The following is a 24,248-nucleotide window of genomic DNA, read 5'->3' on the forward strand; positions in this document are numbered from 1 at the left end:
TAAATAAAATATCACTAAATACTCTCTAAATACCATAAAGTTTTCCTCATATATATTAGAGCTTCCCTCATTATTTCTCAAGTTTGAACATGACATATATAAATAAAAATCTTAAATCTCAATTATTGGGAATATCCCTGTTGAGAGATCCAACTCTCATTTTTAATAGTAGGAACATTATTTTATTAGCACGTGTAACAAATGTTCGAATAATGTCAGAAAAGCAATTAAAAATAACGAAATGACCTCAGTTGTCTACATGCATGTATCTGCAAGAAATTTTGTCGAAGCCAACTAACTGCTCTCAGAATATGGTCTCTTGGTGACCCTGATCTTGAATTTTATTAATTCGTGTCGTCTTATTAAATTAGAGGAAACTAAAAGGGCAGAGAAAACACTATACCACTAAATATGATAGTTATAGATTTATTTGCACGGCAGATTAAAACAGTAAAATAATGATTTTGTCATTATTAATCAATACAAATGGTCTGGCTATTGATCGAAATGTATTCTTTTTATATATATTTTTTTTGCATAATAATATGACTAGCATACTATTAAAAAAAAATTATTAAATTGGTCTCCAGAGGTTGTTGGACTTTTTATTTTTTAAATAATTAAATTACTATAAAAATCAAAATCTTAACTGATATTCATAGGGTTTTTTCTTTTCATATTTTCATCCTAGATATTTTGTTATAATCAAGTTGGATGAGGTATAATTTGATATTTTTTAAAATATTATTTAAATAAAAAACATGGTTGGCATGTGTAATGCACACCCCCAACATGTGGGGAATTTTCACGTCATTCGAATAGCACGTGAAAGAGGTTAAACAGTGGCCAAATAATAACTTTTAGGGCAATGTTAGAATTGTCTTGGCGGCAACTCTATCCCTAGGCTATACGCGTGGCCAACTGACCTCTGATCTAGTGATGACGACATTTTTTTTTCTTTTTATTTTCTTTCTTGTCCTCAGTTTCTTTGTCTGACCCTCCAATTTTTCATAGAAGCCATTCAATTGTTTTTTTAGATTTGATTCATGTTCTTTTGATTATTATTTGTTTTATTTGATATTATTTATAAAATCATATATATTTTTTTTCAAATTCATCCTCCAATTTATTCATCTGTCAAACTTGATCCTTATTCTTTTTATTACTATTTATTTTATTTGAAATTATTTATAAAATTGAATTTTTTTAATTTCATCATTTTTAAATTTTTTTAATGTGTCAAATTTGGTTTTCATTCTTTTAATTGTTATTTGTTTTATTTGAAATAATTTTTAAAATTGATTTTTTCTATAATTTTATTATTGATTGGGAATTGAGTTTCTTGATTGAACCCAATTCTAGGTTATCACGGATTGCAAGTTTGAGAGATTAACCTAGGTTTAGGAGATTTGTCCGAATTTGCTTGGTTTATTTTCCTTTTTTTTAAGTTCATATGTTTTTTAGTTCCATCCTTCACTATTTATTTAATTGGATATTGCCCCCGTTATGTTTTTTTTGTTTTCTGTAGGATTTTTCACTAATTTTAAAAATGACTTAGGTTATCTTGAATCTTTTTAATTGTCGTTCTTTGTTATATTCAAATTTTTTCAAAGAAAATTTATTTTTTAATTAAATGAAATGAAATTAAGTAAATATTAACAAAATATGCTCATTTTATGATATTTTGCTTGATTTGCTTTTTGGGTCAATGCTCTGACGACATGTGCAGCCTTTTTCATCATGCAGCCTTTTGTAGTGGTGTTAAAACCATCTTGGTGAGCTTTTTTTGGTGGCGGGGCGGTGTCCATGGTGGAGCAATAGTGATTTTGCAGCAGACTTTTCTTCCATCTCCTTCCGAGTATGATATTAACAACTCATTTTTTTTATAATTAATCATTGCCAAATAATTTTGTTCGCTTACTTATTGTCGATGCTTTTTTCTAATCATATTATTAAATTAGCAAAGTTTATTGAACTAAGTCAAGTGAATTACACGTCTCAAATTGTTCTTGCTTTTTAAATAACACTTGCATTGTCCGAACATCTTTTTTTTTTTCATTAGAGAAATTTTGACTTGACCCATGGCATAACATGGGACACCAATCTAGTATTATATGTACATATAGCATATATTGTACCCTTTTAATATGTAAACACAATATAATTTTCCTTTTTTCTATTATTATTTTTAGGGTATTTTGCTTATTAACTCACTTCAAAAAAATATTTGGCCAAATAATATAGGTGCAAAAAGTGTTGGAGAAATAATATAGTTTCATATTTTTCATGGTTCCCATATGCAACATTTGATTGATGTCACGATTAGGAACCACGATATCTACCAAAACCTAAATTACCCCAGTTTCTATAGTTATTCCTAAAATTCAACACAAATTATAATTGATCAAAATTAATTTAATTCATGTTATTTTTATGTTTAATTGCATGAAATCAACACTAATTGCAATAACTAAATTCCCTGAAATGTCGGTGGTAGAGCCATGTAATTGTTTTTCAACTTCATGGAACTCTCCGAGGAGCTTAGTTCGTCGGTGATTTCGTCTGAAATGTCAATGGCAAAGCCATATAATTTTTTCCAATTATTTGAAACTCTTCGAGGGGCTTAGTCCTTTGGTGATTCCGTCTGAAATGTCGGTGGCAGAGCCATGTGTTTTTTTTAACTCCCTGAAACTCTTCAAGGTCTTAGTCAATCAATGATTCTGTCAGTACTTATAGTTCATCAATAATTTTATTGGTGTAAAATAATTTTTAATTACAAGTGTTCTTGTTTTTAACGTGGTACAGTATGCAGAATTTTGGACACATGTTTTAGTCAATTATCTGGTTATGACTAAAAAACTATTGACGAGTTCACCGGCAGATAGTAACGATGAGTTAATTTAGTCGGTAATACCTATTACAAAGGGATATATATAGCAAGGAAATATTTTGTTGGTAAATGTCATTGTAATTTACCGACGATTCTTTCAGTATTTTTGTTAATTTTCTGACAGTGATACATAAAATTGAATGGTAATAAACTAAACATTCCATGTTAACTGGAAATAATCTTTCAAAAACCCCATGCTTTTGATTTGTAAACCATTCTTTTATTTTGCTCTAACTCGTGATTTGTTTTTCATACCAGCTGAATCACAGGCTCTGATGAGAGGAAAATTATACCGATCAAGCAACCACGCATTATTGGGTTTCCAGGAACCTATCCATGCACTGATGAAAATATTGAAATTCTAGGAAAGTGCTTCCTTGGGAGGAGGCGTGATTAAATTCCATCATCCATAGGAGGACCGTCTCTGATTGCAACCTCACACATATAAATGCAGTGCGACCTTTTTCATTTCAACATCCCTGATGACCTTCCTTCTGTCTTCCTTCTCCTTTAATTGTAATTGAGTGTCAAGCAAGTCAATTCTATCTAGTCTGCATCAATCTCTTCTCTTTAATATTTCAGAGCTTTCGCTATTCCATGCAACCTGGTATTTAATGAAATTTAAATTTTTTTAATTTAAAATTATTTTTTTTAATTTTTTTGCTGTGTTAATTTTAAAAATATTATGCTGATATATTTTTTAGTAAAAAAATACTTTAAAAAATAAATAATTGTTAGTATACTTACAAACACTGAAATATTAATATTATTATAAATGGGGTATAGTAGCCCTACCCAGGCTTGTACCAAATGAAAGACCATACATTCACCAATAGCGAGTCCTAGTAAATGAAAGGTTAAATGATGAGAAAAATTCTTAGTTGGCCATTGCTGTCATATGCAACTTCTTCTTGGTTTCCAGCTCTGATATAATATGAAGACAAATTATCAATGGTTGAAATTAATTTAGTCACGATCAAAGAATTTTTATTTTTTCTTTTTGTCAAAAGAAAACAGGGGATAGTTTTGATCGAAGGCACATTTCCTTGCAGTTTCTCACATCAGCACTCCAGCTCCGAAACAAAAAGTGGCGCATAATTTAAGTCTAGCTTGATGGGATTTCTTTGTTGCTGCATCTCTTGTCATAAATATAGGAACCCCAGCCACGACTAGAGAGGAATCTCCCCTTTTGACTTGTCTATGATTAAGTATGTGTTAGGGAATCTGTTCTGGTGAGATAAGGTGGGGTGGAGTTTTTTTTCAGGTCCAAATATACTATTAAATTTTTTTCTGGGATTATGTTCCGAACAGATTTTGGTTAATATTTTATTTTTTAATTTTTTTAATACTTTTGAATTATTTTAATATAATGATGTTAAAAATAATTATTTTTAAATAATACTATTTTAATATATTTTTAAATAAAAAATAACCGATATTACACTCTCAAGCATCCCTTAAAACATAAATCACACATCACTAAAAGCAAAAGATATATGTTTAATCTAATTGGGAAATATTCACTCTTAGAATCAACATTGTTTTTTCTTTGTAGTTTTTTCTACTTTTTTTTTCCCTTCAATTCTTTTTATTATATGATCCTTCTGTATTTATTTTATCCACAATTGGAATTAATGATTTGTTTTGAGAGCTCAAGGTCAGTTTCACAGGGAAATAAAAACATTTCACCATTTTTCACAGGCTTGATTTGGTAGAAGATTGCTCGGTTTTCTATTTTGATATTATGAATATTTATTTTTATTGTTATTTTTTATATATTCAAATTAATTTTAAATTTATTAAATTAATCAAGTTATATTAGAAAAATATCCATATGGTTTAAATTTTTATAATAATGAAGAATACGTTAGCAGTGTCTATTCTTTTTTTTACTCTCAGAAAAGACTGATTTGCCCACAGTAAAGCATGTGAAAACTATATAGTTAAATACTAAAAAAAAAAAACTTGAAACGTCACTTTTAAACATGCTAACATCTTACATGAGAAGAGACTTTTGTTTTCATTTCAAAAAATAGGGAATGATATAAACATTTAATCCAGTTAATATATCGTTGTCAACAATTGAAAAGTAAGTTATTTAATTATTCCTTTGCTCCTTTTTTTTTTATCTTCTCTACCTATTAGTCTAATGATATGATTACATGGGAAGCAACCATGAATCCTCTCTTTTTAAAGCGTGCTTGTTTATGTAGTTACTTCTGTGTTTGGTAAAATGACAAATATTATTTATTGTGTGTGGGACCCATTACAATTTACATTTCAAACGCAGGTTAGCCGAAAGCAACATCGATTTGCTTCTCCCTTCCTGCCGTGTTTGTGCAGAGTGAATTAATTCACTCTGCACAGACGCGGCAGGAAGTGAACAGTGCCAAGTGAATTAATTCACGTGGCATTGTTCATTGGACCGTATCCGACCTGGTAAAAAAAAATCCATTTTTTTTATTGTGTTTTACTCGAAAAACTAGTATTTAATATTATTCAATAACACTATATAAATTAGAAGGAGATCACATGATGACATAACATTTGCAGAAAATATTTGATATAAAGTATTATTTATTTAATGATGTAATAGTGGTAATTAAATTTACAATATTTAAATTAAAAACCATCAATATTAATATATATATTTTTTAGTTATTTTATAACCTCAATTTGAAAAGCATGTTTAACCAAATACATTAAACTACTTTTTATTCAACCTCAATTTCAACCACAGTTTTAACCAAACATATATAAATATCAAACCAACCTCAACCAAAAGTACTTTTCATAAAACAATTTTTTTCAATCCACAACCACAAAAGCTACCGCAATACCAAACACATTAAAGTGTGAACAACATTTTACAAGTGACCTGAACACCAAGTAAAATGAAAGCTTTTCCCCAAAGAAAAAGGTTCATACATGATGATACAAGATTATCAAACCAAAAAAAAAACTAGTCTTTTTAGACAGAATGGACTTAAAATATCGTACAATATGATGGATTTAAATAAATAAATTCAAAAAATCTTTCAAAATAGACCCAACAAAAACACCATTTAGGCTCCACCTTGATACCCCAAGCCCAAAGTACAACAAATGGCCTATGAAGAGTGGGCTCGAGCGTGATAGCCCAAGCCTAACTCCCTAGAGGGAATGGACTTGGCCAAGAAGCCCAAGCCCATGCTAGGTGTGATGTCACACCTAGCGTGGGCGTGAAATGCTCAACACCCTTGGTGTAAAGCAAGCACCCTAACACCCCCCGCATGCCCGGGCTCGGGAGCACGCCCTGAGCCTAATGTGTTTGGGTACATGAAGCATGTCTGAACCCATTTATCATTTCTAATTGACCCGAGCCCAAACACTCGCTGGGGATTTTTCTCAGACCTCATATGAGTCCCTCAATATTTTATACTGGTCTAATACATATTAAGTAGAATACAGCTCAAAATATCACAAAGGTAAAATTATACTTCAACTTTTCCTCTCCACAAAAGGATAAGATTCATAGACTATAAATACATCATGAATCCTTAAAGTCAAAGGTTCTCAATTTCTTTATTTTCTATTGCATAAATAATTTCAAAGCATCTATCTCTAAAATATTATTTCACTTTCTCTCTCTATAAAATTATTGATTTTACCATCAGAGAGTCTCCACATCTATCAAAGGTCACCTTTTACAGATACTATCAGTTATCAACTCTCTAAGCTTTTCATATCAAGTTACAATATACATTGACTATAGAGAATTGATCAAATTGCTTGAACTAACAGTCAATTATTTAACACATCAACCTTATTCTTAAGCATCTTGGATTTTAGGACTCGTCATAACCCTGTCCAAAATGTATGTCTATTTGGGTGGCCTAAACAAACTGATTATATCCACAACCCCCTAACCTTTCAGAAACTACTATTTGAACCTCTGCCCAATACTGCAACTGAACAACTAATACACGTTACATTCCAAGAAGTTAGAATATTGTTGTGCACTATCCGCTAGTGCTCCACAACATCACACTAAAAATTTAAAAAATCCTTTCAGATTTTTTTTTTAATTTTGCCTGTTATTATGTTAGTAAAATAATAAATAGTCAACAGTCATAAATGCATTAATTACTTGCGCATTAGAGTTTGCACTCCGTCATTGATTTCGTTGGTAAACCTGTGAAAACGTGCAACTCAGTTAGTAAAAGCATTGAGTGTCAGCGTGTTGGAATTCGAATTATGTCGATGATTTTATTGGCAATATGAAACCTTTAATTGTCATCACTGATATGTGAAGGGGAACAACGCCCTTTACCTTTGGAATATACCGATGGAATCATACCATCGATATATTCGTTTGTAATGAATAAATCATCGGTATTTTCATCAGTGTGAAACAATGTTTGATGTCAGGTTGTATTTGTATTCCATATCTATCCATCCTGCAAATACTTAAATTAATAGTTGCACGCACAACACAATAACATGAGTTCACATAATAATAATAAAATAAATACTTCTTTGTACAAAATTTTATTAATAAATATCACATCATAGTTTATGGCATTACACTTTCGTGTTTTGTAAATTAGTCAGGATTGTCTTCTTCTTCTTCTTCTTCAATTGACTCGTCATCAGCTCCATTGTAATCTTCTACGTTGATTTCATTGTTATCATCATCTCCATCGACTTGTGTTTGTCCACTAGAGCTCAAAACAACATTCAACACCGTCAACATCAACAAAAATATTCTCAGTGATGTGAAAATTTAAATTTTCTTCTAAGTCAATCGATAGAGGAACTCGATATGGATCAACTAACTCACTAACTTGAAAGACATCATCTCCCATGTTTGATTCATCGTTCTCTTCTTGAACAACCTTGACATGACTCATGGGTTTGGTTTTCAATATAAATAACCAATCAACTCTTGAACGATCTTTTCTAAAGAAAAGGGTGTGTTTGTAATAAATTTGATGGCATTGTTTAGCGAAAACAAAGACATTATCGACATTGCAGAGTTTAGTTTTTGAATTAATTTTGGCTAAACCATGATGGGGGTCTACTCTAATTCCTCTTTCAGTGGTGTCATACCAATAGCTTTTGAATAAAAATACTTTATTATGCTCGTTAAGATATTGCAATTCAATTACCTCTTTTAATTTCTCATAATAGTCAACTTTAAACTCATTAGAAGTCGATCTCTTAACACAAACCTCATTGTTATATGTCTTTCTACCTTTCTCATATTCTTCAATATGAAACATGTGTCCATTGATGAAATATTCATTGTAGCACTTCACCTTTGTTTTAGGACTTAAACCTAGTAAAGACAATGTAATACTTGCATTCCCTTCTAATTTATAAACTTGGTACATAAAGTACAACCATGAACAGTTAACGAGAAATGTGTAATGAAATTAAATATCTCTGTAGATAATGATAATTAAACAGTACTTACATGTGTTCTGAATCAAATGGAAAACTATTCATCTTGTAATTGAAAGATTTAAGATTCAGTCAGCTGTGAGTTTTGAGACAGTAAATATTGACGATGTTGCCTATGAGGTATTCAATAATTTTTTAGTTTGTGATATTATAAGAGATAAATAGTTCATTAATAACAATTTACCAACATAGAAATTTTCTTTCAGCCTATTTCCTTTAGGTAAAATGCTTTTCGCCCATTCGATAATTCTGTCATAACTGACCTCACTCAACCTATAATCCGACTTGATGGTGAACACTTGTGCAACGACTAATAATTTACTGTGATTTGTGCAACCATCTCACAATGGTTTGTTTGAATCTTTTAAAAGATCAAAAGATCTAGCCATATTTGCATTAGGTTCTTTATCTACGATGGGACATTGACTGGCATGACTCTGATTTATTTTAATTGCTTCCATAACTATAGTCCTATAAGGATTACTATTATCATCTACAACTCCATGCACGTCACTAGCACTAGAAGTTGACCCAACTATCATTTCTACCATGGTCTCATGAGAAATATATGGTTTTTCATGTGCATACCAACACAAGTATTGCTCCATGAAACCTTTTTATAGAAAATACATCGTTATAACATTTGAATTGAGAAAATTTTTACTTTTACATCTCTTGCTTGGAAATCTAATACTGTCTCCATTGATATCTTTTGGATTAGATATTGCATAATTAATAAAACCCCAACCACATTACAATAATTCATCCTCCGCAATCCTTGGGGTAAATCTTGATACATCCATGAACGATTATCCATCACTTCTATCGAACCTATATAAAATAATGATGATAACATATATTAATTAACTATGTTAACTAAATAAATTTGTAAAAATAGTAGTTTAGCTCATGATTATTCAACATATTTTAATCATTCTCTTAATTCATTATCAATTATCTACGTAGATGCAAATTTGTACACAATTACGGAAATTACAACTTGAAAATGAAATTGACAAAATATAAAACGAACCCGTTAAACAAGTCATTATTTATTTCATCACAAAACATCTAAGTCAATAATTCAATATAAGTTTTAACAATTTACAAACCAATACAATTTTATAAAATCTAAAACAAATCATAACATGTACAAATCATAAATCCATACAAGAAGTTTGTTTGAGAAAAAATAATAAAACAAGTAAACACCCAAACAAAATACATATACTTCAAAAATATTTAAAAAAATAGCATTTTAAAATTATGTTCAAATTAAAAAAAAAGGTAGATTTGCTTGCTTAAGGTGAAGAATCCTCAATAAATTTTCAATCAAAACAAGGATGTTGACAAACCGAGTGTTGTGATGGCTGGAAAAGTTATGAGATGTTGAGTTGTGTTGAGATTGGGGGGGTTGACTATTTTGTTGCAGAGAAAAAATTTACAAGAAAAAAGTAGAAATGGGGGATAGGAAAAGGAGAGTCGAGCGCTAGCTTATATATTAAATATGACCGATAGATTTACCGACGGAATTATTTTGATGGTGACTTAGTCGGCAATTCTATCAGGTATCAATATCATGTTACTAAATGATTTACCTTTTTTAATCCCATTATAATATTTTCTGTAATGTCGTCGATATATATTGATGGATTAATATATCCATAGATGAATTGTACAATGGTGTAATTCTATCGGTAACTGTGTTTATAAAAACTTACACATCATTGTACTATTTGGCCTTTTTTACTTTTTCTATTCCGACTACAATTCTCTTTGTATATATTGATGACATATTTTTGTCGGTGTTTATCAATGGAGTTAGTGATAGAAAATTTTGGTCTGTAAAATCACTGCAATATACCGATGGGAAAAATTTATTGGTATTTGCTAAATTTCTAGTAATGAATTAAAGCTTAGTAACAAAAAAATATATAAAAAAAATCAAACATTATGAAGTGCATGTGGCTAGCTAGTCGGAGGTTTTTTTTAATTTTACAGTGTGAAGTATTTCGAGTTAATTTTTATTTTGTGAAATTAAATTCATCATCTAATCCAGTCAAAAAGTTAAAAATTCATGTGAAGTTTATTTAGCATAATTAACGTGCCTTGAGGTTTGAACCAAAAAGTTGAGAACGCACCCTTAGCTGTAAGAACAACTTTTTGCATAGCTATAATACTCAATATGGATATTTTTATATTATTTTTAATTTTTAATTTTTTTTTAAGTTGATCTAGTTAAATCAACTTAAATTTAATTTAATTAGATTAATATAAACTAAAAATCGATTTAGATGAAGTTTTAAAATATAGTTTCTCGTATCAACACGGAAGCGTAGCTGCTATTACTCTTTATGACCAATTATACGAGTGTAACAATAAATAAATAAATAAATAAATACTCATTTGTGCAATATTCCTCGCAATGTAGGAGAGGGCCCCTGTAATTGATAGATGAAATCCCTGAGATGCGTGCCAAACGAAGACTAAATAATATGGCAACATGAGTAACTCCGCTGTGAGTGGCAACACACAAGACCGTCCTCCCGGCCAATTACCCTCAAAGGCCTTCTCAAAAGCAACGACACGAATTATTACAACCCACATAGGACACTGCCAACCGGTCCCAAATCCCAAGACATTGCAATGACGTCATCATGCTGACTTCAACATGTCTAACCAAATGTTGACACGTAGCACCAGTTAGGCACCTTCATTGTATCTCGCCAGGAAGGTGCCTACGAAGGACAGCAGCTCAAAAGAATGAAAGATGACCATACTTTTGGATTAGATTTTTTACTTTATTATAAATATATTGGAAGCATGCCCCAGGCATAATTTATTTATGTCCCTCCCTCTCAGGACTACTTGTCAACCCCCCCTCTTGTACGCAATGAACTTCCCTGAGATTAACCCTAACCATGATTTCTCTTATTTCAATGAAGGTTTCGACCCGCCGGCGACTGAGTTTCAGGTGTCAGATTACCTCATGCTTGATGATGGATTTGGTGAAGATAATTCATCCTCACAAAGTATGGCATCATCGGAGCAAGTTCCAAGTGGTTCATCAAGCGGATATAGTGGTGCAACATCGAGAAATAATAGCATGCAAGTGATCATGATGCCCACTTTAGATTATTCTACTGCTACTAGTTCTTTAATTTGTTATTTTCTTAAAAAAAAAAAAGAAAAATAAAGTATTCAAGATTAACTTTTTTCTGTTTCTTGGAGATCAAAATGATAATCTTGTCTGCTCATTAATCTTTAATTTGTATATTTTTATAGAAAATGCAAGAATGGAGTGAAGAAAAATAAGACAGAAGGGGGGCATAGAGTTGCGTTTAGAACAAAATCAGAGCTGGAGGTGATGGATGATGGATTTAAATGGAGGAAGTATGGAAAGAAGTCAGTAAAGAACAGCCCACACCCAAGGTAAGTCTGTTAAAGCACGATTATTCGTCGATTTATTTTAGAAGTTAGTTAATCTATTGCCTGTGGATAAATGGACCTGACAGTAATCATCTGACAATGAATTTGATTAAAGGGCAGAATGATTGTGCTGATTGATACATGCATTATCCATATTTACACACCCTTTGATCTCATGTACATAGGTCTATATATATGGCTTTGATAAGGCATTTCTTTACTTAATATCTCTGGACTATCCCACAATTGTTATGCAGAACTATTATATATGTTAGATAAGAAATATTTATTGCTCGATCAAGGACCCATTTCTTTCAAGTTCTGATTGATGGTTTTAGATATATTAGGCATAACTTCTCTCTAGTTAGCTTATACAGAACCCTTTTTTTATAATTTTATATGGATAGCCTTTATAAAACAATACTAGTTGTAGCCTTTGCAATTGGCACCTGGGCTGGGTTCTCAGGCCACTGCATGCCCCCATATACACTCACAGTAGAGAGAGCGATGGTGGCTAAAGGTGGTTGAAGAGCAAGGGCACCAATATTAATCACATCAACCAAAATACAAAGCCGCCCATGGTTTTATAAATGCACTCATATCTAAGCTAGCTAAAAGACATTTGCTTCCAGCACTGAAGGAAGCTGAAAGGCACTTACTACCACCGATTACGTCATCTACCACACGTACGTATACCCACCTTGCTAGAAGACAGTAAAAAATGCAATATATGGCTATCATATGCTACGTCCACTGATCCAGTGACTCCACTATATATATATCGGCCGAGTGTGTGTTGTGTTGACTTTTCCATTGATTCGGCGACAGCCAAATGTATAGATATGTCCAACCAGTTAAATCAGACATCTTTTGCAGCCACTACTGTGCTGAGAATGGTGAAGGGATGTGATGCCTCTAAATGTGTCCATGTATCTCTGTTTATATGCATGGGGTCCAGGAGCTTGCTGGGCAACTTGGAGAATCATATAATTCACCATTATAGAACAGAACTCTGTTTATGTGCTAAACACACATTATTATTATTTTTTGTCTTATAATTCGATCAATTTTTAAATTTATATATATAGACTTAAGTGTATGTTAAGTGTTGAAGTCAAGAATTAGGGTTAATCAATGCTTTTCAGTACTTAACAATACTACTAGTGCTTGCTTGAAGAGCGAATGTTATCCGACTTCGTATATATTGCTTAAGGTTCATGTTTTAGATTCATTTAATGCTTTAACCTTTTGCGTCACGTAAAATTTAAGTTTAGAAATCAACTTCCTCGTTTATTTTATGAATTAAGGTTGATGATGATACATTCAAAGAGGTATATTTCTCTAATATAATTTTATATCTAAGATTAAGCTAATTTTATCTTTGAACTATCATTTTTATAAGATTTTCAGTTCATTCTATTGGAGTTAACCTTGTGATGCTAGCTACTTGCAATCAATTCTGACAAGTGCATGACAACTGCGCCTAAACCACACCACTCCAAAAAACTCTTTAATCACCAAGGATATATATATATTTGATTGTGATGAACTATACAACGTATAATTGATTAATCATTATATTCATATAGTATTTGGTTTTATCAATTTGAAAATTGTAATTAAATGAATGATTAGAGACTATAAAGACTCGTCATATTCTAAATCGTAAATAACATGCTAGCTATTATATGATTAAGAAATACTATTGACTGAGTTGAATATTGTAATTGTTCAGGAATTACTACAAATGTTCTAGTGGCGGATGCGATGTAAAGAAGAGAGTGGAGAGGGACGGAGAAGACTCGGCATATGTGATAACTACATACGATGGAGTGCACAACCATGAAAGCCCTTGCATGGTGTATTATAATAACCAGATTCCTCTCGCGGTCCCTAATGCTTGGACCTTCCAGGATTCTTCTCCTCACTCTTCTTCCTCTTCCTAGTTAAGAATATCCACAGCCTTTTAGTACTTCACTGCACTTCACATCCTCGTTTAGTTATTGAGGATCACCATGCATGCTGTATTATGCTGGAGAAATTACCATGTAACTCCTTCTCTTTTTTTGATAACTGAGATTGAAATGTTACTTAATGTATCAAAAGGTAATTAGTGATAGTGATTTGTACGTGTGAGTATTACCAAGAATAAACACCGGACTTTCCAGTTCTTGGGCTTGGCTAAAACATCCAAAAACATATAAGCAAGAGCAAAACTGAACGCATTGATAGATGGTAGTTCGGGCTAGCTGAATTCTGGGCCTATACATGTGCGTGTTTGCTTGTTTTCTTTTTTTTTCTTCTGTGTATTCTTGTCTTCAAATCGTGAATGGGATATCTTCTCGGTCACCAGGAATAAACTATCTGTGCGTCGAAGCATATACGAGGTAGTATTTATTTTTCTCAAGAAGGTGAAAAATTATGTTTTCAAGTTTCTTTTACTGTGGAATTTTTGTTTCGAGTGATGAAAAATATCTATTAAACAGATCAAATGAGAGTATTAATTAATTGCATATTTTACGCTTATATAAAGAAAATGATTATTTTACAACACAAAAGGGATCGCATAAAAGCGTTAACTTAAGATGTTTTTACACAATTAAAGATTGAAATTGCCAGTGAAGGAGCTGCAATTGACATGGACCGAGGAGAGTCAATCAAAATCCTTAATTATGCTCACATATTTATCATTAATTTGTATAGTAAACATGAAAAACAATTCATAAATGGAAACATAAGCTCCCTGAACGACCCAATCTTATTCATAGATTCACTTGCTGGAACTAGAAACACTGTCCGTTGGTAAGAGGAGAAAGTTCACTGAGAAAAAGGCTATCATTGTCGAAAAGTATAATCCTCGTGTGATTATGAAATATATAAGTAAGTGAACAAAAAGCGACAAGTTGAGATGGCCGAGTTGGTCTAAGGCGCCAGATTAAGGTTCTGGTCCGAAAGGGCGTGGGTTCAAATCCCACTCTCAACAAGCATCTATTTTGCTTCTTTCTTTAATCCCAAACTGGCCGATGGTCTAGCGGCAGCACCGCGTGATCTGCTTGCTTGCATAAATAATATTGATGCATGATTTTAAAGTTAAAAGCGTATAAAATCAATAACTTCATTCAGTTTTTCTCATTATAAAATCAAAATTAGACATCTCTCCCTCATCCTAACTTTCCATCCTCCAAATCCTTTGCATTCTATTCTTTTTAAAAATATTTCAAAGATTAAGTTAAATTAACTATTACAAACATGATATGATTTAAAAAAAAAATTCAAGATGATATTCTTTTTATTGAATAATAAAATAATAATATATTAGATCGACTCAAGTTTTTCAACTTAACTTACAAAATTTATGACTCATGTTATAAACTACATTAAGTTTATAAATTTATTTTTTAAACTTTTTTATGATAGATAACAAAAATAAATATTTGTAAAAATTGAGTATCAATTAAATATCAAGATATTTATTTAAAATTGTAATAATTTTATTAAAAAATAAAATAAATAATGACAATTAATTTTAAATTAATAAAATATTGAATGATGAAAACAAAAAAATAGAAGATAATTTAAAAAAAAGGAAAAAAAAGTTTAAAATTTAAAAAAAAATTGAGGAAGGAGGTTGATTGAAAATCGAGTTTCATAATTTGTTTTAATTTTCTTTCTATGTGATCTTATGACTAATGTTTGACAAGTTAACCGGGATTAACTCGACTCATTTTTCTAATTAAATTTTATTTTTAATTTTATCTTTTAATATTTGGTTGATTGAGAACTAAGTTTAATAGTTTTTTTTAATATTTGCTTCCTATATGGTTATCAGAATTTCATGACATGGGATGAAAAATTGATAAATTAACATGAGTTGATCAAAACAAACCCGAGTTGATCAAAGTAAATCCAAGTAGATCCAATACATTGTTATCACAATATTTTTTTAAAAATACCATCTTGATTTTTTTTAGTCAAAATATTTTTTATTGATTATTTGATTTTTTTTTAACTAGTAAAGTTGACTATATATATATACACACACACACACACAAAACATACTAGCAATACCTTAATATATTTTTTACCTTGAATGAAAAATTGATCCTGCAGGCAATTATCAAGTTATACTAGTAAAAAAAACATCATTAATATCCTCAAATAAATAAATGGTTATAACCATCTAGGTGGTGTCCCAATAATAAAAGTTTGGGATCAAGAAATTTATTCCCTCTGTGATTTCAGGTTCAAGCTCTGTGGTTGCTTATATAATAGCTATTGGAGGCTTACATGGTTGTTAACTTCAGGGTCCGTGAGATTAGTTGAGGTACGCGCAAGTTAGCCTGACACCCATATAAAATTAAAAATAAATAAATAAATAAATAAATGGTTATAGTTAGTTGAAAGAATTGTAACTATCTATAATTTTGTCCTTTTTTTCTTTTCTTTGTATGCGTAGATAAGTGCTACGACTAGCTTGAATTTAACATTTTTATCCCTCAACTATCACTAAAGAAGAATTGGTTCGAAAACAAAAGAACTTCTTATTCAAATTTGTACATTACCTGATTCACTCATAAATTCCTAAAATTGGTCCGAACACATGCGGTTCATCCTAGCACACATATGGAGTGAGACATCTGTTTTTCTTTTAAAATCCTAGCTGTCTTGAAAAATGTCTTCGTTTTTGTCATAAATTTAACAGATGGGTTATTGGGTTACACAGTAAGCGACATGGGGATCTAATTAAAAAGTATTTTCATCTGGTGATCCAGCTGAGGATCAATGACAGTTGAGGGGACAAATATGTTCCTTTTCCTTTATTTATTGTTTATTTTTTCGAACAACTTTATTTATTATATTTTCTGATCTGATGGTCTCTCTTTCTCAGTTTTTTATACTTTTCTCCACAGCCACACGAAAAGCTTAATTAGATTCAATTCAAACTCAGAAATCCACTTCTTTCTTTATTCCATATCGAATCCGAAGAGAAACCCACTTCTTGATTTTGTTTTTCTTGAAAAATTTGTCGCTAGATCTGTTGCTGCCATTGGGTCTTGAGAGGGATTCACTTTTATAACAGCTTTTTTTTTTTTTTCCCTTTCCTACTCTTTAGGGTAATTTTAGTACGAGAACAACATGGGCTTAGATCATTTCTAGGCTGCTTGAAATGTACTACTAATATGGATTTGAATTTGGGGATACCCATTTGGAGAATTTGTTGTTCTTTGTTGAGATTGAGTGTGTTTTATGGGACTTATTTTGCTGGTTCGGTTTTGAAGGAGTGATTTACTTTTGTTTTGGAGAACAAAAAACATTACTACTATGTTTTGGAGGGACCGTGAGAGAGAACACAAGGACCAAAATGGTGGACCACCTTGTGGTCAGGTTCGAGTTCTGATCGTTGGTGACTCAGGTAAATTTCTCTTCTTTATTTTGCTCTCTCTCTTGATCAGTTTATTGGTTTTGCAATGCTTTTTTTCTTCCTGTGAAATTTTATGTAAGGGGATCCTGGTGGATTGTGCTTGTGATAAAAACATTGTTTGGATGGCACATAGATAGTATTAGAGAGTTTATTGAAATGGTTGAAGTGAATATATTTAGTGGACTTTAAGTACTAAGATATGCAATTTCTGCTGAAATCTATTGGAATAAGATGATATAGATTATGGATAATTTGTTGTATATATGTACACTTTCCAATATGACTAATGGATGGTCTAAATACTCCATGTTGGACGAGGAAAAGGTGCGCGATGGGCATTGGGTTAATTGCCCTTTTGATGACATGTCATTGATGATGACTCGATAGCTACAATGTGTCATTCATGGTGTAAGATTTGAAGAGGTTGAAGGACACATTGATTTTGTTATAGACTTGCACTTCCAGACTGGTTTATGCCTTCAAATCTCCAGGGATTAAACTTCAACTCTGAACATCAAGACGATTCCTTTTGGTATTATCTTAATAGTAAAGTGAAATGTCAGCTTCTATTATCAACATATTCTGCCAATATGATGTGCAAGTTTAATTCTCAGGAATTCTGTTTTGCTATGATTTTAATTGTACTGGAAATCCCGAGGAGCAGAATTCGGATTGAGGTTTGCAGAAGGAAAAAAAAACTGGAACTTGACCAATATTTATAAATTTATGTAGCTAATTTTGTCGCAGTTTAATGCACAGAAAATTAGCCTTCGTGATGTAGGAATAAGCTCTGGATTTTGTTCAAATAAGGGAAAGTCGAACAATTCCCTTTATTCGTGTTGGTGTCTTAGCATGGCAGGGGGAAGAGTAGACGTGTAGAGCATGTCATGTGGATGGCAAGAACAGTTCAGACTACTCTAGTTTTATGCATGCATGTGGGGCATGTGGGATGGGCATAATAGTTGTTCTTAGCTATTAGTAATAATATATAATAAAAGGTTAAAACAGTTGCCTGCATATTGATTCTCAAAATAAATTTGCCTTCTTGTGCTCAACTCCACATGCATTGTGACATGTTGGAGGTCCTCGGATTTGCTTGCATGATTTCTGGGTTGCTTGTATGAGTTGAAAGTTGTTTTCTCCTCAATGTTCCTGACTATATTCCCCGCTTTGGTAGCTGAGTTCAAAATGTTTTTTTTTTTTTTTATCCTTGTAGGTGTGGGTAAAACCTCACTTGTTCATCTTATTATCAAAAGTTCTTCCATCGCTCGCCCTCCACAAACAATTGGATGCACAGTTGGTGTGAAAGTAAGGTTTATCATGAATTTCTTACTTGACTGTAACTTGGTGGTATATTATTAGAGTTCAAAGTCTTAACTACGTTCTTACCTTCACTCCTTTACAGCATATTACTTATGGTAATTCTGGCAGCTCATCAAGCAGCATCAAAGGTGATTCTGAGAGAGATTTCTTCATTGAACTCTGGGATGTGTCAGGTCATGAGCGATACAAAGATTGCCGGTCTCTATTCTATTCTCAGATTAACGGTGAGTTCCATACTTTCTTCATGGCTAGCTGTATTTGCTATACTTCGACAATACATATTTAGTAATAACTGGCATGTATTTATGGCTGTGCATACATCAGTTAAAAACATTTTCCTCTCTTTTTAGGCATGCATGTCTGTTTAGCTATGATTACATATTAGATTTTTCAATGTGAAAAGATTTTGATAATTGTAGCATCTCTTTCTTGGAAACTTCTAGTAAGCATCCTTATTCATTTATATCTTTGGCAGAAGGCATTTGATTAGAATCAGGCATTTGCTATTTTGTGCCAGTCTTGTAGGAAGCAAGTTTGTGTTTACTTCCTAATGCAATGATTATTTTTCATTAATGATGTACTTGAAGGTGCAGTGCAGTAGATTTAGAAAATGGTTTAGAGATTTGTTTCTACTCCTTGTCTGATAAATTGGGTTTTTTGGTGCAAATCTGCTAAGTACATGTGGAAATGATATTCCATAAAGCTTGTTAAGATGGCTACAACATCATTTTCATTTTTACTACCTCTTATCCAACAACATTCAGATGGTTCTTTTCTGATTATTCCTGTCATAACCACTGTGGCCCTTCACCTTGTGCAACTTGCAAGATGTGCTGTCTTTGATTCATGCATATGATTCTCGCTTTAAATTCTCCAGGGGTTATTTTCGTTCATGATCTCTCCCAGAGAAGGACCAAAACAAGTTTGCAGAAATGGGCATCAGAGATTGCTGCAACTGGAACATTTTCAGCCCCTCTAAGTTCTGGAGGTCCTGGTGGTCTCCCTGTCCCTTATATTGTTGTCAGTAACAAAGCTGATGTTGCTGCGAAAGAGGGTACTAGAGGAAGTAGTGGCAACCTTGTTGATGCAGCACGTCATTGGGTTGAGAAGCAGGGTTTGCTTCCTTCCAGTGAGGAAATTCCATTGACTGAGAGTTTTCCTGGAAGTGGAGGACTGATTGCAGTAAGCATCTCAACTTAAGCTTTCTGCTGTAAATATTTATTTAATGCCAATAGGAGTCAGTGTTTCTGTGTGTGAATTAATATTTCATGTAAATGTGAAAATTGTAAAATATAATAATATAATAATATTGGAAGAAAACAGCTGTCTCTTTTCTTTTTCTTCTTGTATTTGCTCCTATTCTTCTTTGTGTCTTTCTCTCTCTGTGCAGAATAACTTACCCTGATCTTTTATGAGATCTCTCCTGTCTATCCGCTTGTCCCCATTATCACGAGACTGGTCTTCATGGGAACCTTTCTCTTGAGTTTCTTTCTCTTATCGTAATTCATTGTATTCACGAGCTTTCTTCCTCTTCTTCCACGCTCACACTTGCACACTTCCACACAAATGACCACAACTAAATGTTCTTCGTATGATAGCAAACTCAAGAAACAGAATCACAAATCTAGAGAAAACATTTTATTATTTATTGATGTTGCATGTCTAAGATAAGTGGCAAGTTGGTATAGCATTTCTTGTTTGTGCAACAACCATGCAGTTCTGTTGTTAGTTTTCTCAATGATTGGCATTTGGTGGTAGGGAGATTTCAGACTTATAAAAGTGATACTCTATAGAGTGATGCCTTTGTAGTAGCTGGTTATGTGTATTTCTCAGGGTGTAGAATTTTAGGCATGATATTTTCTACTGTAGATCCCTTGTAGCTGGAATCATGTGCTTTCCATCTCTACCTCTCTCTTTTCTTTCTTGTTCTTTTATTTTCTTAGTCTGAAAGTGTAATTTGAAAAAGAATTTATGCATTGAACTTTTGAGTGACAGAGAGTTCTAATCCAAGTGGTGAGTTTTCTAAGCTTGTTTTTTCTATCTTGAAATTATCAGTAGTCAATGTAGTAGCTTGGCTAAAATTTAGGTAGTTGGTCTAATCAGATGACTTATCCTTAGTTTACAGTTGGTACTTCTAGCATAGGATGTACGAATAAATGTGAAAGACAATTTTTTTTGAGTAAGAGCTATCTCAAATATATTGTGCATGCTAGCCAAAATCATGGTCAGTCAACTTAATCCCATCCTCTTCATATCTGATATGAACTCTGCATAATGGTGTCTTTGTTAACATGGGCAGGCTGCCAAAGAAGCAAGGTATGACAAAGAAGCCATGGTAAGATTTTTTCGAATGGTAAGTATTCAGCTCTTATATCTTCAGCTTTTAGTGTGTCTGTGTGTATTTATTTATTTATTCTTCATGCTGGACATTTTCCAACCTTTGGATCGCTTCTTTTCAGTTGATCAGGAGAAGATATTTTTCTGATGAACTACCCGCACCAAGTCCATGGTCTGCTTCTCCAGTTCAGAGATCTGTCCACCGTTTAGATGAAAATATAAGTGATGAGGATCCATTTTACAAGGCTACAAGTTACGAGGCTACAAGGTAACCAGTAGTGATGATATTTCTGTATTTGTTTGCTGTGCAAGATATTCATGTATTCTATCTGTGTTCCACCAAACAAAAAGGTCACTGTTGTATAGATTAAGATGAAAGCTGCATTTCACAGTAAAGAGGAGGTCAAAAATAGAATTTCCTCATCACCAAGATACCCAGGGGGTTACTTTTTCTCAATGCTGAAAAGCTGCGTTGTGCTTGCATTGAAAATGCATTTTTGAACAGATCCTAAGATCATGTTTATTATGAACTTTGCTTTGTTGATATTTTTGCCTCCCAGAATCTTATTTGATCTTTTCTTGGGGGGTATTGGGGGAGTGAGTGGTTGGATATGTTCTGCTTAAGAATGAGAGAAGAATTGTTGAAAATGTTACTGATATTTGATTAATGTTTTTTTTTTTTGGCTTGGTGAACGGTGATACAACTTAGAAGTTTGGTTTGGGTGTTGCTATGTTCAGATTCTATTTTTATCATTTGTTATATTGCAGTGCATCATCTGCTCGTCTTCTTCTTACTTTGATTTGTGTTCAATTGGGTACATGACCAGACTTCTGCTATTGCAGCTTAGCAGGCGACTCTTACAAATACAATATGCTCCCTCCCCTGCCAGCTCAACGAAATCTTACACCGCCTCCAACACTTTACCCACAGCAGCCGGTTTCGGTCACAGAGAGTTATGGCATTCCAAGATTTCCTCTGAGTGGTTCCCAAGAAATAAGCAACACTGCAAGATCAAAGCGCATGGATATTAACGTTTGATGATCTTTGGCTATGGCTTTGCCAGGCATAGGATGCACTCCTCCATGGGGCTGAACTTGTGCTTGTTAAGATGGAATTCTTCCTGTTCTGCTTGTAAACCGTTGAATTGATTCTTTTCCATGGCCTAAACCGCTGCGAGTTTTAGAGTTACAGTGGTCACAATTTACATGTATATTGATTGATTGGTCACCCTGAAGTAAAGGCAATTATTCTCCACGGAACTTGTCTTTTCAATCTGTGTTTGCTTTTGAAGAAGGAAAATATACTCTTGAACTGTTGTATCCTAGAAATTCTGCTACTGGTATCTTCGAAAGGATTCATTGTTGAAGTATACTGGCTTTCAATTTTCAATCCCTTTCCTCAAGTCCAGAAGGGAAGGTTTAAACTGGCTTTCAGTCTCTCTGTATCTGCATTGGATCGTATAGACTTTAACATGAGGGTGTAATACTAAATTTGTTTGATTCTCTAATTAAATTTTTGCCTAAATCAAACACGATCAAGTTTTTTTTTTTTTTTTTTCCATCAAACAAAAGATATCACAATCTCAGTAATTATATATATTATCAACAATCACATTTAAAAGAAAAACATCCCAGAATTCGTATGTCAATGAAATGCCGAAGATTCAAAGGCTATTCAACAACAATTTAGCATGTCACGGCGAGAGTTTAGGATTGCCCGTGATGAGCTATTTTTGAATTAAAAATCCATTTAATTTAATTTGTCTTTATCATATGATCTCTTCAAAGACATCTTGAATATCAAAGATTTGTGTTTGTTTTGTCGGTGAATATTCATATTCTCTTGAAACTACCGAATGTGATCTTTTTCTCTAAATTAGAAACTCGGTAGAGAAAGGCATGATATTAGAACTGGAAAACTCAGAACTCTTGGAATCTTGTTACACGCTTGCATTAAAAGATTGTAGCATGTATTTTTTTTCTACTGCAGAGCCGAGATCTCTATAATTGATGATATATAAAAAAAACTATACACTGGTTTTATATAATTTATACATCTACATAAATATTTTTATAAATATACTAGATATTTACATTAAATATCTTACAACTTAAATATTATTAAATATTTATATTAAATATCTTAGATATTTATGTTGAGCATTAAAAAAAGTTGATGTCTTTAGAGCTATCTCTTTATTCAACACAAGTCTAACACAACACAAGCCAAATACAAGATTTAAATCAAATTTTTAAAATATTTAAATGTAGAAAATAATATTTATTTTCCCCATCATATATTCAAATATTATATATACTCACATAAACGTTAAAGTGTGTTTTTTCGCTGGTGTAGTTTTTCAAATCCAGTTTTATCAGCCAGTAAAAATCACCTTAATCTTTCTCCTCGTAATTTTTTCAAGTCTCATCCATGGTTTATATATATATATATATATATATATATATATATATATATATATACACTGCTGGTTAATAATATATATAATATCTATCATATTACTGAGCTTCGTGAGCAACACTAGAAATCTGTTTAAACAACAAAAATAAAACAATGACAAATAATTAGTTAAAAAGGCGATTAACTAGCTAGGTTTGCTTAAAGTTCATCATGACTGCTCTCCTGTTCATCTGAATTGGATAGCCTATTCTTCACCTTTTCTGCCGCTCTATGCATTGCTTCTAGCATCACTTCTGCAGCCGATTCAGCTGATATTTCAGCTGTCCTTTTGCTTGTCCTAATACATTTCTCCACGACCTTCTTCATCTTTTCACCTCCACCATTTTCACTCCTAGTACTCTCTTGTTGATCAGCGCTTCTAAAACTGAGCCAAGAAATATGAAAAACAAAAGAACATTAAGAAAACCAAACCTCAAATTACTAATTAAAAAGTAATGGTCGTTTCAAGGGAAAAAAAGGAAGAACTCAGATGGTATTTTTTTTTTTTTAATCTTACTCTAAATTTGGAGGATAAAACTGTATCTGCAAATAACGGATGATGATTTTGACTTTGTCCCAAGAATTACCACAGGATCTCTTCAACAAAGATATCTGATCTGTTACTATCCTAGTAAGATATGGTGGCTCTTCTTGCATCTCTCGGGAAACATGATCTCCATCTCCAGCCACTGAAGGGATCTGAGAAGAGAGAACAATGAACAAGAGAACAAACGATATGGTGATTCTTTCACATGTATCCATTAGGATCGCTTTATAATTTGGAGGATTAAAAAGCAGAAGGGTTTTCTATCACAGTAGAACTGATCATTTTGTGTGAGTGGCGAGGTTATTTCGAAATGCTATGCGCGTTCCAATCCCATACATGAGTGACGTGACGGTAGCATAATTCCGTGTAGATAGACTCGTTTGAAGATACTATTTAT

At 32.5% G+C, this 24,248-nt stretch overlaps 3 protein-coding genes and 1 non-coding gene across 5 annotated transcripts; 3 read left to right on the forward strand and 1 right to left on the reverse strand.

The window, feature by feature from the left end:
- The first annotated feature begins 11,157 nt into the window (after positions 1-11,157).
- On the forward strand, positions 11,158-13,934 carry LOC133694343 (probable WRKY transcription factor 51). Its single transcript, XM_062115841.1, has 3 exons — positions 11,158-11,443; positions 11,621-11,767; positions 13,500-13,934. Exons 1-3 carry the CDS (start codon positions 11,181-11,183, stop codon positions 13,708-13,710), a joined length of 621 nt encoding a protein of 206 aa, XP_061971825.1. The 5' UTR covers positions 11,158-11,180; the 3' UTR covers positions 13,711-13,934.
- Positions 13,935-14,666: 732 nt separating this feature from the next.
- On the forward strand, positions 14,667-14,747 carry TRNAL-AAG (transfer RNA leucine (anticodon AAG)). The gene has a single exon. It is a non-coding gene; the product is annotated as a tRNA-Leu (tRNA).
- Positions 14,748-16,534: 1,787 nt separating this feature from the next.
- On the forward strand, positions 16,535-22,216 carry LOC133695256 (small GTPase LIP1-like). 2 transcript variants are annotated; one of them, XM_062117165.1, is made up of 7 exons: positions 16,535-17,177; positions 18,403-18,494; positions 18,592-18,733; positions 19,387-19,691; positions 20,809-20,844; positions 20,969-21,114; positions 21,690-22,216. In XM_062117165.1, the coding sequence occupies exons 1-7, from the start codon at positions 17,087-17,089 to the stop codon at positions 21,883-21,885; spliced, it is 1,008 nt and encodes a 335-aa protein (XP_061973149.1). In that variant the 5' UTR covers positions 16,535-17,086; the 3' UTR covers positions 21,886-22,216. The 2 variants fall into 2 exon arrangements, with proteins under 2 accessions (XP_061973149.1, XP_061973148.1); XM_062117164.1 differs by having other exon boundaries at positions 16,546-17,177; positions 20,809-20,862.
- Positions 22,217-23,336: 1,120 nt separating this feature from the next.
- On the reverse strand, positions 23,337-24,212 carry LOC133695381 (uncharacterized). Its single transcript, XM_062117356.1, has 2 exons — positions 23,822-24,212; positions 23,337-23,689 (listed from the first exon to the last, which is right to left on the reverse strand). Exons 1-2 carry the CDS (start codon positions 24,064-24,066, stop codon positions 23,464-23,466), a joined length of 471 nt encoding a protein of 156 aa, XP_061973340.1. The 5' UTR covers positions 24,067-24,212; the 3' UTR covers positions 23,337-23,463.
- Positions 24,213-24,248: the final 36 nt, after the last annotated feature.

This window comes from Populus nigra, chromosome 5 (assembly GCF_951802175.1).
Source record: "Populus nigra chromosome 5, ddPopNigr1.1, whole genome shotgun sequence".
Classification (NCBI taxonomy): domain Eukaryota; kingdom Viridiplantae; phylum Streptophyta; class Magnoliopsida; order Malpighiales; family Salicaceae; genus Populus; species Populus nigra.